We start from the raw sequence: 16503 nt of genomic DNA, 5'->3' as shown, positions 1-16503 counted from the left end.
CTGGGGGGTAAAACGGATTTTTCTCTAAATGATATTAGTTTTTTATATATATTTGGTTAAAGTTAAGATAGATTAACTTTGTAGAAAGTTAGAATTGCATTATTCTAAGACGTAGGGAGCAGTATATCTTTAACCACTGTTCATTACTACTAAACTTCGCTAGGCATTTCACCTTTGTCAGCATGAGACTGGCTGCTTAGCCAGGTCCAGATGGAGTCCTGGATCTCTAGTTTCCGGGAGGGGGGTGGGGGGCGGCTTCAGTTCCACAGGAAATATATGCTCTCTCCGTCCTGTAATATAATTTTAATATTTTCATGATAGATTAGGGAGAGAAAAAAATAACGCATATATCTCTATTTAATATCTTGTTTGATTGTCATTTTGCTGATTTTATAGTGGGATAGAAATAATACTTTCTAAAATATTTTAGAATATCTTATATTTGGTACAAATTTCAAATATTCCGATGCCTTATATTTCAGGAGTAAACCTCCGGAGGCCTCAGCGCTGTCACTGCCAATTCCGTCGCTCCGCGTGTCTCTTGCCTGTCCTGGATTGTTTTGTGCCTGCTGCGTGTGTGACGCGTGGCCGATTTTGGTGGAGCCCGTGGGAGCTCGCCTGCTTGTGCATGTGTTTGCGTCTTCTGGTTTTCTCTGGGCAGGTTTTGCTTCGTGGGCCGCTCCTTGCGTCGTCCGTGTGTGGTCATTATTTCGGGCATTTTTTGTTGTTGTTGCTGGCCGTGGCCTGCTTGGGACTGCGTCCTTCCGACTCCACATCGGTGCTGCGCAGGTGCTGCTCGCTGCTAGTGTTGCCCTCACCTCCCACCTGTGCATCATTTTCCTCGTCTGCGCCGCCGACTAGAGTTCCTCGTCTGCGCCGCCGACTAGACGCATCCTCTCCCGCCTTCTTCGGTAAGTTCCTTTGCTTATCCTTTTCTTCATTCCTCTTTGGTGATTCCTAAGATTTCCCGGCCTTTTTCCAGCCGTTCGCCTTGCTTTACTTGCTTCCTTTTTTGACTGCGCAACCAACTAGAGTATATCGGCTGCGCTGCAGACTAACACATCTTCTCCTTTCCTTCCTCGGAAGCAACTTTAGTATGGACCCAATCTAGCCAGTCGCCTGCACATGACGCACCAAGGCCTGAACTCATCGACCTTAGTTGCACAAAATTTTCCCTGACCTTGCTCCACCGCTCACGCTCAGCATCACCTTTGCATATCCGGCACCTTCTGCATGACAGCCAATGAGCCCCCACAGGCCATATGACCATATACCCACATTACCTGCAGGCGCGGCGTTAGCGCGCCAATATTCCTAGTGCTTCCATGCTTCCAGGGCAAGGCTGCGCAGGAAACGCCAGCTGCTGCAGCGCATGCATGCCCATGCAAAAACCAACTTAAATCAGCAGCTGCAGTGCATGTACAAAATGTTTGTACCCTTGCAACTGTTACAAGCCTATACAATACGACTGATAGATACATTGAAAACAGGGTTGTGTTCCCAGAATAATCATCAGCGGCAAACTACACCTTGAATACACAACGATGATGTGTGTCAGATCGCATTTGCACCAGCGCACAAAAAAGGTAGGCTTGGTGACAAATCTTCACAAGGGTTCAATCCGAACTTGGATCACCTATCTACATTCCTCTGGTCAGTCTTCTCTTGACCGGAATTTTTCGGCCTTTGAGCCATCTTATCCTTTGGTGATGAAGCAGCCTCTACGGTGTTCGGCTCAGTCTCAGTGTGTGATGGATAAGGGTTCCCTTCTTCAATAGGCAGCGTCCTCTTGGAGCCATCAAGAGCAACGCCCAGAACAATGTTGTCTTCGAAAGCTGGACTAGATTCTTTCTTCAGATTAGGCACCGACACGGAACCATCTCCTTGACGTTCAGTGGCCTCAGGTTCCTGTGCCTTCCCTTTACCAGTCTTGGAAGTTGACGTAACAGCATCTGAAGACGGTTTTACTGGTGTCACGTTATCAATCTTGCTGTTCTTCATCCGAGCATCTTCAGTTACCAATTTTTTCTGTTCCTGCTTTTCAGAGTTGCTTACATTACCATTTTCAGGTGAAGCGGATTTGATCTGTACCGAACCATTTGTCTTCCCTTTCTGCTCCTCGCGTGATGATACCTGTCGAGGTTTGGCTTTGTCATCACTGATCCTTGCAGATGTATCGATCAGAAGTGGACGGCCACGGGTGCGACAATACATGTCCTCTCCAAAAGGAATGTTATCAAAGTCTGCATTGCCATATGATTTCTGAACCGTTCGAATTTGGGTAGCAAGCCTTGCTTTGTGATGGCCAACTATTCTAAGAAGATCCAACATAACATCTTCCTGTGTTATTCAGAACATAGAAAAATTGTATTAATTATGCTTTAGTATTGCCGCCACACCTCCTAGTTTATACTAAATGCAGCCTAAATCCAGATGAAATAATTGATTAAAATGTGTGGCATGACGAAATGGCATCCTAAGCTTCTCCAATGAAATTTTGTCAAGATAGAAAAAGGGTAGAACTCTTGAATAGCTTTATCATGTAAGAAAGTAATATATTGAAGCACAACACATACAATTCCAAAGCAAACAGAACAGTTCAGAAACCCTCTGAAGTTACATCAATAGCAGAATTCAAGCAAAAACCAAAAACATTGGGCTCAAAGATTCAAACATTAGGACATGCTAATGTAGCCATACAGTTCTATGCATTTATATTTTTCTTTTGGGTGCAAGGATTATGCAGTTTTAAACGGTTATATTTATTTGCTTTTTTTATGTCATCTTGGCAACTGCTCAGAACAGTAGCGCCATATTGGAAGGGAACTGGAAACTCCAAACTGAAATACTTCACTCTGAAAGATTCCACATGCTAGAAATTATGTGCTTAGTTCTGACACCCAATGAGTGAAACCATGAGAGTGACCAACTCCATAACAGTTCTACAGACCTGATTAATTATTTGAAGAATACATGCTAGATAATAATAGTCTGACAGAACATATTTGTTCAGCAGACACCATAAGCCTATGCCCATAGAACATATAACTAGTTCTTGAACGACGAATATGTAGAAATGGATAGAAATAATACCTGGACATTGAGATACTCCTCCACATGTGATGTCTTCACAAAACAGGATATGTAAATCTACAAGAAACACATCATAAATAAAATGAGTTGGTGGCCAATAATAAATTCAAAGCAATAGAATGGAGAAAAGTGTAGTATTCTAAGAATGTATACAAATAGATAAATGTGCATTAAACTAGAATATTGACACCAGTTGCATGCAAACAAGTAGACCTTTTTATGGGAAACAAAAGGAAAGCAAAAAAAAAAAAAACACTACGGCTTCGTGATTTTAGTGCCAGCATTCCATAAAGCAGGCCAACTTAAACATCAGAACAGACTGGACTTCATGCTTAGATTTTGGCAATGAAAAATATTCTCTGGAAAAGCTAGGGACCTAACTAGGAAGATATCATAAAGCAGGCCAAGTTAAACATCAGAACGTAAGGATTTCATGGTGCAATTTTGGCAATGCAAAATGTTTACTGAAAAAGTGAAGGACCTATTTGGACAGGGGTCCAAATCCTTGGAATTTAGTTTTAACATGCACTAGAAATCACCCACATCTAAACCCCAAAGAAAATAAGACCAGCGCATCATCATGTATTCCTATGGTTATGTTAACCCGGTAAGTTAGCACTGCTATCAACTCAAAACCAGATACATATTCTAGAAACTAGCATCCTGTCTATGACAATTTCTGAAAGGACAAACACAATGAGATGGCCTCGCAGCATTAGGTATTTCGCACCGCAAAGGTAAGTTTATTAGGTAGAATAAACAGTAAAAAGGCCAAATTTACATAAAAAACAATAAAAAGCCCAAAGATAACAATATAAGGGAGGGAGGTCTTTGGCAGACAGCTCAATAAGGCGATGCCTAAAAAAGATGTACCAGTCATGATCACAGTTTTTACTGAGGACTGATTGTGCAATGGTATTTCAACCAAAAGATAATGTCTAATTACCATAAGTGCTTGATTTTTTGGATCAATTTTCTCAAAAAATACTCTCCTGTGCAGCTTCTGTTGTTCTATGTGTGGATTTTTTGCCAACACTTTCCTCATGTCTGCAACAATAATCTGCCAAAGAAAAATGAAGCATGGATAAGGTTACACAGACAAGAAATTTGGGTTATGTTACGTACTTCATAGTGGTGCTTACCCCAATTTTTCCAGCATCCATGTGGCTTATAGCAAGATAGGTCTTAATACGCCAATGGGTTCTCTGGGTGTTATTCCTTACTATAGAAACTGTAAACTTATGGTTAGGAATGTATATCGCTTCTCGATCATCACCTCTAATAATTGTTGGTGACCACCAACCAACATGCTGAAAATCAAATCACTTTAAGTTAGTGAAACGATTAAATGAAGCATTAACCAGATCTTTTATGGGGATCCAACTGATATTATAGTACATACAAATAAAGCCTTAAGTAACAAATATTATCATAACCAGATGGTGTAGTTTTAGACCATAAAATGCAAGAAATAGAACCAAAGATAGTTGAAACCTAAAATAAGGCACGATAATCCTGACCTCAACAATGCCAGAGATTTCAACACCATCTATCTTTGCATTGATCCATTCATTGACTACAAATGGTCGTGTGGCATTGATCATGACACTCGAGAGGAAGTTAGTGAAAATCTGCAATGAATTATGATAGCTATTAACACAATAGCAGAAAATAATTTGATCCTATGAGCAGCATGTTCTGTGGTACCTCACGGCCAGCAAGTGTAAGCAATACTGTCCCAAAACCGCCAGCAGTTATCCACTTCTGGGTATTGAAACCCAGCAATTCCATAAAGAGAGAAACAGCAGCAATCCAAATACCAGTATAAAGAGCTTTCGTGATAAAATCAAATCCCATCTGCCGCAAACAAATTTGCATAAGTGACACGACAACATGAAAAAAATGATAAAAATGTATTATGTGGTAAAAATATTAAAAATCAGAAGAATATCTTGACTTCATTACTTATTTGTAGATTTGGTAAGGTTAAGTATCATATACTCATACCAGACACTCAGAAGTATAGCAAATAGTGAGTGTGGGCTGCTAGCGAGTAAATGTTGGCATGAAATTTTGTGATTCAAATACACAAGTGAGTGTGGGCCCTAGTGAATAAAGAGAAGTAAATTGCTAATGAAGAAAAGGTATGGTTCAAAGAACTATGGTAGATACAAAAATTTACTTATTATAATACAAGGATCTTACATTTCTTGTATCATTGGGATTACGCATGTCCACGAGAAACTTCTGTACCTGCTGAATTACGCTAAAAGAAGAAAAATTATGTCAGTTTTAAAAATGAAAAAAACTGAACACAAAGAAACCAACTCAATCATACAAGGCAAGAGAATATAAAACATAATGGCACCTTTAAGATAATGCAAATCAGGGTAGCAATCACTAAAGTTGATCTGCAGATCTTTCTGTTGCAACACATGAAAGATCATTGTAGCCTAACTAATTCCTTGGTTCATTGCTAAACAATGTTGAAATTACTCCCTCAAATCACAAATATAAGTAGTTTTAGGTTTGTCCAAGTTAAACTATTTTGTAGCTTTGACGATGAATAGCTAAAAAGACAAAATAGTTTTGGAACATAAGGTTGACGCTACTAGATTCATCATGATCTAAACTGTAGTCTCCAGCATGTGGTTTTGCAATTGAAACAGCTATCTTGATTCTTGAGTACTTGACCATAAACTATCTAGATATGTTGTTATCGGCTTGAAGGCTTTGCCACTAGTTTGAAGTAACTTACATGAGCATGATTTAATCGATAAAGTTGCAACTTACAAACAACACCTGAAGTTTTTCATAGAATGTAGTATCTGCACCTTGTCAGAATATAAGCAACAGCCAGGACAGTTGATAATGATCTCACAAAAGTTATCAGGCGCATCTTCACAGCTTGGCTTGCTGCTGAAGGCAACACAACTGGATCCAAACCCCTGTAAGATGTTGCATTGACAAAGAAAGATAAATAACAGAAAACAAAAACTAAGTAAAAGTGCTAAATCCCCTTTGGACCACATTAATTTTGCAGGAATTGTAGGTAGTGCAATTCCTATAGGAAACAGGAAGAATTCCAACATTACAAAGAGTCCAAAGCATTACAACAATGAAATATCAAGCAGATAGGGTTACCACTGCAGAAAGCAACTATTATAATATGGTGGAGCTATACCTGCAGATTAGTGTTGCTCCTGTCCAGAGAAGTAGAGGTTGAAGGTATGACGAAGAAACTAAATAAGTACGGCTCTTCTTCCAGTTGCCTCCATGCTGCAAGGTGCATTATGTGTTGCCATATATTTAGCTAGGCCAGTATATAATCATATAAATATGGTTGCATGTAACAGAAGCATACATCAAAACGGTTTCTAATATCCCGCATTAGAGGCAAAAAACCCCATAGAGCAAACACAATAATTCCAACTGCAGGGAACACAAGCGAAGTAGCAGGATTTGCAAGTAAAGTATCACATGACCTGTCAAGGGAAAAAAGTAATTACTAAAAAGATATGAACTGCAAACGCAATATAGCAATGAACAGTTTTCAAGTAAATAAAATGCTTCACATCTCTGAAACTTTTAGATTCTTTTTATAATGGACAACATGCTGCTGCAGAAATGGGTACAATGGTACCACCGTATCATTGCCATGGGCACATTTGCATTTTCACTAAAACTAAAGGAGACAATTTCAAGCGTTAACCTAATCGATTTGCATACAGTGTCATAGTAATTATCTCAAGAAAGAATAAGCCAGAAACAAATAGTCAATTTAAACTGCCTAAGGAATGTAGCCAGCGTAAGAGCATGATCAGTTTTTTTTCTCGAACGGCGCAGGAGGACTGCGCGTCATTTCATTTAAGATAGAAGAAAGGAATGAGTACAGAGGTTAGACAACCCCTGTACTCAGTACAACTCATGCCACTAGGTCGACTCTTACTAAAAACAACCCATGACCACACCCCCAGGACCTAAGGTGCCGGGGGCAGCGACCTATCAAGGAGCTCTTTGAGCATCACCAGGTTGAAAACTGTAGTTCTATTAAATTAGCTACCAACTATATAACCTAACAAATAGGTAGAGTTATTGAGTAATCCATAACTTACTTTAGAAATGAAAAATCAAAAAGATACCCCAATACCATGACATATATGTGCCACATATGCCAAAACATCAAATTTAGTACCATTGCTGTTTTATCATCTAACTTCAACAGGTTACTAAAGACTGAATACCTCAACAATAGCAACAAGAGGTTTAGGTAATCACCCTACTGAATGCAAATTTTCCTAAGCTCCCCTTACCAATGTAATGTAAAATACTAAGTTACCAACGCATGGTACTACATATATTAGATAATTGTTCTTCTCCAATGTCTACTCCCTTGCTGACACAAGAAAATGGTAGGATCCAAATTACCATCTTTGGATGCCAAGAACTATCTAAGCATTCAGAAAATTCATATGTAAAGAATGGTGCAAGGAGAACTACCTAGTCAGTGCTAATGATGCGCTCTTGATAAGAGGATTTTCCTGCGAAGGAACTGGCAAGGCAAAAGACCTAAAGCCCAAAGATCTATATCTATTAGGAATATAAGGCATGAGCCTGTAGTTACTCTCCAACACATTATGACCCCAATAGTCTTGCCGCTGCAAAGACAGAAACAAATAAAATAAAAACATGAGTTACTATGTAAGATCTACAACAGTGGGGCAAAATCAGTGCACTTTTTAATCGGTATAACTTGGACACCATGATTCTAAAAAAGATTTGTCCAGCTGGACACCCAAACCAGTGTTGAATTCCAACCCCTTTGCTGAGTCAGACACCCACACCCGAAACAGACTCTGACACCCACAGCCATGTCCAAGCAACAATAATATCATGGAACAAATCTTGGAACCAATGGCAACACTCAAGTTAGGATGGAAGTAAGAAAAGGCTGTGGATTACACATTATATTATGAGGGATAAAGTACGTCAAAAGTTTCGGTTCTACAGTCTTTGATACCTAATTCTAAGTTTTATGGTTTCGGTCTCCAAGGCACACATCTGAAAATAATGTTGTTGATAAAACTGTAAAATACAATGTTGTAAAGTAGTTTTAGCAATGAAAGCGCAAATGTCGTTTTCATAAGGCCAACATTTGACTCCACACTCCCCCCAAGTTATGTATGGAGAGACATTTTTTTTCTCGAACACGCAAGAGAGCTGCGTATCATTGTATTAATAGAAGAGGAGTCTTACATAGACCCAAACACACACACACCCACACCCACTAAACCTGCAAGAACTTAATTGTATTTTATAAACAGCATTGTTGCTTAGTGAAGCATGTGTGATGGATGGCAGCACAGATAAATACAAAACAATTATCAACATCAGTTAGTTCTCATTTCTCAACCTATCAACAAATATGATGAAGTATATTTTATGTACGTAATTGATTGATCAAAAGGCACGCAGATAAGCTTTAGTTCAAAGAAATACATTTACATCCAAAAGCAGCAGCATATTGCTCAACTTAATTTCCCAATGAGTATGACTAATGCCTTTTGATATTCTGAGTGGCTGTGTGCTCTACACAACTCAAACCAAATACACTCAAATGCCTCATTCTGTAGGAAGGATAGATTGTGTATAATTGTGGGTTGTATTGCATTGAGCCTTGAGGGCGGATATATAGGGGTAGAAGACCTTGAGGGGGAATGCCTCCCTGAGATATTTCCTATACTACCAAATATACTCAACACATTCTTTTGGAATTTAGAATAAGTTTAAAATTGGTCAGCAAATATTTCAAAATAAAAATAGTTTTGAAAAAAAATATCATGATATATGCGGAGTTATCTGTTAAAACTACATGAAAGAAAAAGAGGTAATGGTTAATTCCTTAATTCTTCTGTCAAAACATACACAAACTTGGAAGAACCATTTGCTACAGCTAAACTGATTGTACTTCAAATTTTGAAAACAAAAGAAAGGTGACAAAAAAGGGTAAATGACCAGTTACATGTCTTATGACAGAGCATGAAGAAGCATCCCTAGTCACTACCCCCTTCCAAAATTGGTCTTAGAAAGCTTAAAAAAATGATCTTAGAATGAATGAACTGTGCTGTTAGCTTAACAATTGAAAAGAAAGAAAGCATACATCAGCAATTGAAGGAAACGAAGTGGATGACAAGGGAAGAGAACTCCTCATCTGATGGCTCTGAGCAAAACAAAAGAATGAGAGATTCATAAAACAAAAACAAAAAAAGACTGAGTAACAAGAAAATCAGCAAGCAATATGTACCCTAAATTTGTTCCTTTGGCAATATATGTGAGAAGCAGGCAGCCTTAGGAACAGCTGGGATGTCAATCCAACCGCCATCTCAAGGAAAACTCAAATCAAATGAAATTCACAATTCACATCCAGTGGACACAGTCTTCTATCTGTCACTGATGTGTCACATGTGCTAGCTTCCCCTGAAATGTAAAAAACAATTAGAAAAGGCGAGTTTCTGAACTGGTACATTATGTGTAGATTACAACTTCATTGTTACTTATATGATCTTAGTTCATAGTATAAAGTATTTGGTTCCGCTTGCAGAGATGGAGCATGAGCTGACACAATGGCTATGGCGGAGAAGAGACTAGGTACTTCTCAAAACTATTAAGGGACTCAGAAATTCACTATATGCAACCACTGAACAAAGATAAAAGCTGAATCTTCAATACCACTGGTTTTGGTGGCAAAAGGTAATCTTGGCCATTTGATAATTACACCCTCAGGTCCTCAGGTAGGATAATCCCACAAAATCACCGTTAATACAATGGCATTGTGGGGACAAAAAGACAAAGAAGTAATGTGTGTATGTCCACTTTTGTGAGATTTGTTTATCCGTAGTACTTAAAACAATGGAGTTAGTGATCATGGTGTGCCTGCCATCACCAGTTCACCACCACTCTGCCCCTATATTTTGTCGTTTTTTACCCACCCTTGCCCCTAAGTGTGATTATTGGGAATTTATTTGTTGTCTTATTTCATGTGCACACAACAGTAACTATCTACATGTTTTCATTTTGCCCATGCGTTGCAATGGCACAACAAATCAAAAAAATTCGTGTAGATAGTTACGGCTATGTGCAACTGAAATAAGACATTGTTTTTTAAATATCCTCTCTTAGCTATTGACAAAGATAGCTTACAACCTACATTATTCTACTACTACCTGACTCAGGACTAGCACCAGCAGAAATCATTTGAATGAACTCTAATTCAGAAATGGTACACAATAAGCATGATCTATCCCTCTACACAGAAACATGGTATCCCTCTCTACACAGGAAAACCTCTATCTATCTCTGCACAACAAACCTGATATTACAGAAGGCAAATTTAACAAGCATGATTATTTTGGTTTTGACACCTGTAGTGCTTTAACTATATCACCTTGCTTGAAGTAGAAAGACACCATACCACAATAACAGCATGTTAGTTTTGCTAACTTTTCAGAAATGAGAATCCAGACTTAGAGGCACAGAACCAGATCCTATCAGGATTGGCTAAAAATTTACTCCCAGCATGCAGCAAGTAGAAGCTAGGCTGCAAATGTACGAAACTGAGATGCAAAAGTTGGTTAGATGTTGTGGCTCCCTGTGTTTGTAAACCACCTGCTCATTTCCCAACATTGCATGAGCTAAGCACCACTAAGCCAGTTGACTTCCATTTGTGCAGGAGAACATGGCCACCTTAACATCAGCAGAGGAACTAATGTTTCTTCATCACTCTTATGAGGGCGCCTAATCTAGATAAGCCAGCAAGGATGCCACTTCACGGCCTGAATAAATTATCCGGAAGGAGACTCTGTTGCTACAATTGGCAGCTGAACTCTCCTCCCGCCAGTGTCAACATCACCTCCTACCAACTAGTTGTGCATGCAATTCTTGTAGGAAATCGCTTCCTAACAACTCAAATAGAAGTATAGAATACAAATTAACTCACACGTGACAGCAGAAACGCACGTCCAATTCTATTATCCTCAGTTCATAAGTTTTTCAAATTTGCCACAATCACATTGATTTGGGGAACCAAGGGCGGCCTCACCTCACCTCGCGAACAGAGGAATTTGCAGTTGGGGTAGGGAGATGGGACAGCCGGAGGAACTCCACGGACGGGTGAAGACGGGAGTCCCCTTTCCCTCGGGGAGGGAGCCAACGACGGGGGAGCGGAGATCGCCGGCCTGAGGACGTGCGGAGCGGAGGAATGCGAAGGACCCCGACGTCTCGTCCGGACCCGGTCGGAGGTGGGGGATGCAGGCGGCGCTAGGAAACACTAGTCGCCACGGTGTCGCGGGAGACGAGGTGCGGTCGGGGTTGTTGGAGGCGACGGCGAGTCGGGGTTGGCGGGCACCGGAGATGACGAGGCACGGATGGGGAAATTTTCTGTTTCTCGACCTGCGAATCTGGGGCTATTTTTACGGACTTCTGGGCAAGCTTGGCAGAACGGCAGAAGCCTCTCCGCCGTGTTTTGCACGTGGATAACTTAAAAAAAACTTGTAATTCTGCTTCAGATCACTATTTTTCTTTTTCTTGCCACGACGACATCTCTTTTTCAAAATAAGATCACTTAGTAAGATTGGATGATACCAGTATTATTATTAAAGATTTCTAATTGTACAATGGTATATTTTATCATCATATCGAGCCCTTGATCTTGATGCGATGTCACTTTTTTTTAGAAAAAGGAAACGTCTTCGGCCTCTGCAACCGCACACAACCATGATACGATGTGACTTGCTGTATTCTTATTTGTTGTTAGAAGAAATATACAAATTATGGCTAAAAGTTAGGGTAACCTTTTGTTGTGCATTTAGGCTTTAGCCATAGGTAATGGATTTTATGAAGACGGGTTATATTTATCAAACCGCATACTTGCAATGTCTACTGCCTTTGTTGTTTGTCAAACTACCATGGATGCGCATGGCAATGTTTGTAGTCATTTGAATTCGAGTTCTAAGTGATACCTTTTGTTATATGTGTTTCATTGGAAGAGGTAACGGCTCATGTGTTGGCAAGGAAATGCCAACATGATCTACATCTTCCTCTCTAGCTTCTTTGTCATGTTTTTAGATGATGCATATATTGAAAATAAGAAATTAACATGCAGAAATCGGAGGGAAAAAATTATTCATTTGTTAGAGAGCAGCTATCAAAATGTGAAAAAAAATCTGAATAGGACATATTGGAACTTTCGTAACTTCTCAAAATTTAGTTCTGATAATTACGCTCAACCATGCTTCTTCCTATTACGAAACCTGCTATCCCCTATCACACATTGGCAAGAAGCATACCCCTTATTATTAACAATATTTCTCTTCTTGCCTGACCAGAAGAAAGAAACAATGCATGCAACAAGCAAATATGAAACGGTGAACAAACTCTTCAATCGAACACATTTTTTAAATCAAATTCCGAAACTTTAAGACCCCAAATGCATTTTCCGAATTTAGGATCCTACCGTAGCCTACATAGTTGATTGAGAAAATTTTCTCTATGCTATTGAAAATTTATCTCATCCCTTCTATGCCATCAAAATTTAAGCCATCCCTTCGATGCTATTAAAAATTTAACTCTATCCCTTCTATACTGTTACTGTCACAACAACATTATCTCTTGATTTTTAAGTGAAAGTGGAAAGGATAATATGACCCTTGCACAGAAGAGATAAAATATTTTTCTTACTATCCCTTCTATACAATTACAGTCAACAACGTACTCTCTCTCTCTATATATATAGATCAAGAAACAATACTAATTTCTTTTGAGCGGAAGCAACACACTAATACAATTATATAGATCATAAAATTTCATTGATTAACTAATGCACAAACCAAATAAAAAAAGAATAGATGAATAAATTCATCCTACAGGAAAACAAGAACTATCGAGGCTCCATCAGACCATCCTAGCTTCCCTAGTCTTCGCATTTGCTTCCTCTCCTTAATCCATCTGCACGCTGGACAAGAAAGGAAAAGAAAGGGGTGCTAGATGCGGCAGGGAGGGGCTGCGTATAGATGGCCATTCGGATAGCCCGGCACTGCTAGGCATGGATCTGGACTGGCCCGGGTACCAACTGATCGGGCCAGGCCCAGTACAACTAGACTATCAGGTCGTGCCGTGCCACCGGTCGTGCCGCGCCCTTGCCCAAGCACGAGCCTACGGGCTCATTTTCATGCCGGGCTGGCCCGAAAAGCACGCCTGTTTCAGCATGCCGGGCCACTTTCGTGCCGAGCCGGCTTGAAAAGCACGCCTATTTCAGTGTGCCGGGCCAGCCCGGAGCCCGTGAATAGGAAAATACCTTCCTCAGCCCCAAATATCACAGTGAAGACATTATATGGGATAAAACATACAAATAAACACATGAAATTTTAAATACATACAGAATTGAGTAAATCTGAATCGCAGATCATCACGATATCACATCGACACATCACAAATTCACAATTCACACATAACAAAATTAATTTGAGCTATAGTGTTCAAAACACTTGATCTATGTGATCAAGCGTTGGCTGCCTCGTTAAAAACCTTCCTAGGTAAAAACTCACACCTCATGAAAACCCTAAGAAGGAAAAAAGAGTACAACCTATCTCAAGAAGTTGTTCAACATTACATCACATGGTATCAAAGGCACAAGTAGTTCAACATTACATCACCAAGATACCTATATTCCATCCATCTTTATTGTTTCCTTCTTTGTAAATATTTTTCTTAAGGAAAAAAATTACGAGGCACACGGTGTACACGAAGAAAAGGGTGAACACACGCTCTAACAATACATTTGCGTAAAAATCATGGTCGTCCAACACTCATGTGGATCAGTTTGGCTTTTATCTGTATTATGTTTAGAGTTCATTCAATGACTAGCTGACCACTCTGTGTTCGTCAAAAGGAAATTTGAAGCTAATACTCTTGTTGGCCAGGAAGAGGAAAACTGAGCTCTGGTACTCTTGGACTTCTTGATAATACATATAACAGCCAGTAACCAATCGGGCACTAATGTGTTACAATAATTTATCCACACCACAAAGAAGTTCCAACATTCTTTTAATTTTTAAAACTCATGTTATTCCTCTATAGTACAAATTTTAATGTGCCATTGTTAAATGAGGTTAGGGTTGCATATCTAGTTACAAGCATACCATTGTTAGGGAAATTAGCTCTATCCTGCTCGATCACTTCAACTTGCAACCTGCACTATTTGACTAGATCTTTCCTAACTGATAACTGACAAGCAATTGTGGCTCATGATTGGTGTAGCAGGCCAGAAAACAGTAGCATACTTGTGGCAGAGCCTTATTCTCCAGCATCTCCATCATGATGTCCCCCACCTGCTGTGTACTTCTCTCCACTAAGGTTGGTAATTGAACATGCCCTTCCTTTTCCGGTATTATCATTTCTCAGCTTGAAGCCTTGAACCCGTTTTAATTTGTATCTCTGTGGTCTAGTGAGCTCTATTATGGAATCTATTTAAAGGATCTTATCTTAGTCTTTTTGTGCATCCTCAACTTTCAGCACCTATAAGCCACCGCCCACAATGCCTGGACATCGAGAGTTGTACTATGATGACCTCATGGTCAAATTCACAATTCGTGCTACGGAAGCATTCAATTCAGTTCAGGATAAGGAGCCTAATTTGGAGTATCAATCGATTAAGTTTGCAGAAAGCTCGGTAGAACATCACAACAATGAAGCAAACAATGAAGTATGTCACAAGTCACTAAACTTTAGATTAATTAATCAATGAACGTTGCACTTTATCTTATATTGAATTTATTTAGAACTTCTACACCCTATTGTCAGGGGAAGTACGAGCTTATCAAGGCGATGGAGAGCACATACATGTCCGAATCTGACAGTGCCTATGGCCATGTCAGCTTCATGGCAAGGCCAAAGAAAGATGACTCTAAGGAACGGCTATTCTTTGCAGAGCTGCGTCTACATGGAGAGATCACGTTTTTGACGTGCTTTTGCTGCTTAAAAGAAGAAGATCAAGTTGGTTAGTTTTGTTCTTTGTACCTAATCTCCTCTTGTATTCAGTTTGTGTATGATTTTTTCTCGTAAATTTGAGAATGGTTATTTCACTTCTTTCCTTTTGAAGCCATTAATCAATCTGTCATTTGAGTTTTTGTTAAATGGTGGAAGGTGGCCGCATGGAGATGGATAGGGACGGCAAAGGTATAGACCTAGAGCACTGCTACGCCTGCGGAGATGCACTGAAACACCCAAGAGATGGAGCATCGTATCGTGCCGGCCATCGCATGAAGCTTAGATGCTATGAGTGTCCGTGATCAGTGTGGGTTCGATAGCTGGGTATCGCCTGATCAGCTGATGTTCAATTAACGTGTCAATTCTTCCTTTTATTTATCAACTTGCAACACTCGCAAACAGCAACGTGTACATGAACAGTTGGATGTGAATATTGGAGAGAATCATGGCGCAGTTTTGATTTTCTTTCTTTTTTAAAAAAAGTCGGGAGGGGAGACACCTACCTAAATTTTTATAATCATGCAGAAAACTGTGCATATGCTCATGAAAGAACTGAAACCAGTCCTGGCGGGGGAAAAAAAGGAGAAAGGAGACCCCCAAAGAGTGCAAAATACAGAAAAACAGTTTAGACAGACAAACATTTGTCTGCATTGAAGTTCTATTTCAGCTTGCTGTCTTCTTTCTTGAGTTCAATGAAGGAGATTGTCTCTTCCTATATTTTTCTTGCCTTGTTCTTCCATGGCACCAACGTTTCAATGTAGTTTTGTTTGGTAACTTGTTCTGCTGTGGTGAATCCCACCAAAAGTCCTCATGCTCCTTGCTAACCAAATATTCCAAGCTAGTTGCTATGATAATCGTGGGACGGTGCTCGGCTTGGAGATGACAATGCTATATTCATATCAATTTGTGGGATCGTTGACAATTGTAATTGTGTCCAGAATTGAGTTGCATGTGGGCACCTGAATAATATGCGCTGTATCATTTCCTCCTCATTACAACCATATGGGCAACCTGAGTTTGTGACGGTGTTTTGCTTTGTTAGTACCTGCCTGATTTTCAGCCGATCTATTGAAGATAGCCAATGATGTCCATATAGCCGGGCTATTGGACAAGTTATGCCTCCAAAAGCTAGCATGTAATGGCTTCGCTTGACTGTGAATTAATTGTTTTGTCGTTCCAAATCTCGTTTCTCTTTGATCTTCTGCCTGACTTAGGTTTACTTGGTCTAACCTTTGTAGCAGGTCTTGCAGCTCCCGTTCTGCACCTTGTGACGTGAGTTGTCTTGTTCTGATTTGCCACCCTCCATCGATCTTACATTCAGCCACTGAGATATTGTCGGTTGTCACATGTGAGTATAGGTGAGGATAT

At 39.8% G+C, this 16503-nt stretch overlaps 1 protein-coding gene and 1 long non-coding RNA gene across 5 annotated transcripts; one reads left to right on the top strand and one right to left on the bottom strand.

Annotated features, from left to right (window-relative positions):
* The first annotated feature begins 695 nt into the window (after positions 1–695).
* LOC112889469 lies at positions 696–1856 on the top strand. The gene is made up of 3 exons (XR_003228109.1): positions 696–911; positions 1491–1586; positions 1719–1856. It is a non-coding gene; the product is annotated as an uncharacterized LOC112889469 (long non-coding RNA).
* On the bottom strand, positions 1410–11750 carry LOC112889467 (mechanosensitive ion channel protein 2, chloroplastic-like). Of its 4 annotated transcripts, none has more exons than XM_025956131.1 (14): positions 11192–11750; positions 9398–9570; positions 9254–9313; positions 7594–7751; positions 6458–6578; positions 6278–6372; positions 5928–6041; positions 5299–5359; positions 4801–4950; positions 4614–4724; positions 4236–4403; positions 4040–4153; positions 3094–3150; positions 1410–2340 (listed from the first exon to the last, which is right to left on the bottom strand). In XM_025956131.1, exons 2-14 carry the CDS (start codon positions 9473–9475, stop codon positions 1633–1635), a joined length of 1995 nt encoding a protein of 664 aa, XP_025811916.1. In that variant the 5' UTR covers positions 9476–9570; positions 11192–11750; the 3' UTR covers positions 1410–1632. The 4 variants fall into 4 exon arrangements, with proteins under 4 accessions (XP_025811916.1, XP_025811917.1, XP_025811918.1 ...); XM_025956132.1 differs by having other exon boundaries at positions 11197–11750; XM_025956133.1 differs by lacking the exons at positions 6458–6578; positions 7594–7751; positions 9254–9313; positions 9398–9570; positions 11192–11750 and having other exon boundaries at positions 5887–6041; positions 6278–6451.
* Positions 11751–16503: the final 4753 nt, after the last annotated feature.

Source organism: Panicum hallii, chromosome 4 (assembly GCF_002211085.1).
Source record: "Panicum hallii strain FIL2 chromosome 4, PHallii_v3.1, whole genome shotgun sequence".
Classification (NCBI taxonomy): Eukaryota; Viridiplantae; Streptophyta; class Magnoliopsida; order Poales; family Poaceae; genus Panicum; species Panicum hallii.
This window is presented reverse-complemented; position numbering and strand designations above follow the sequence as displayed.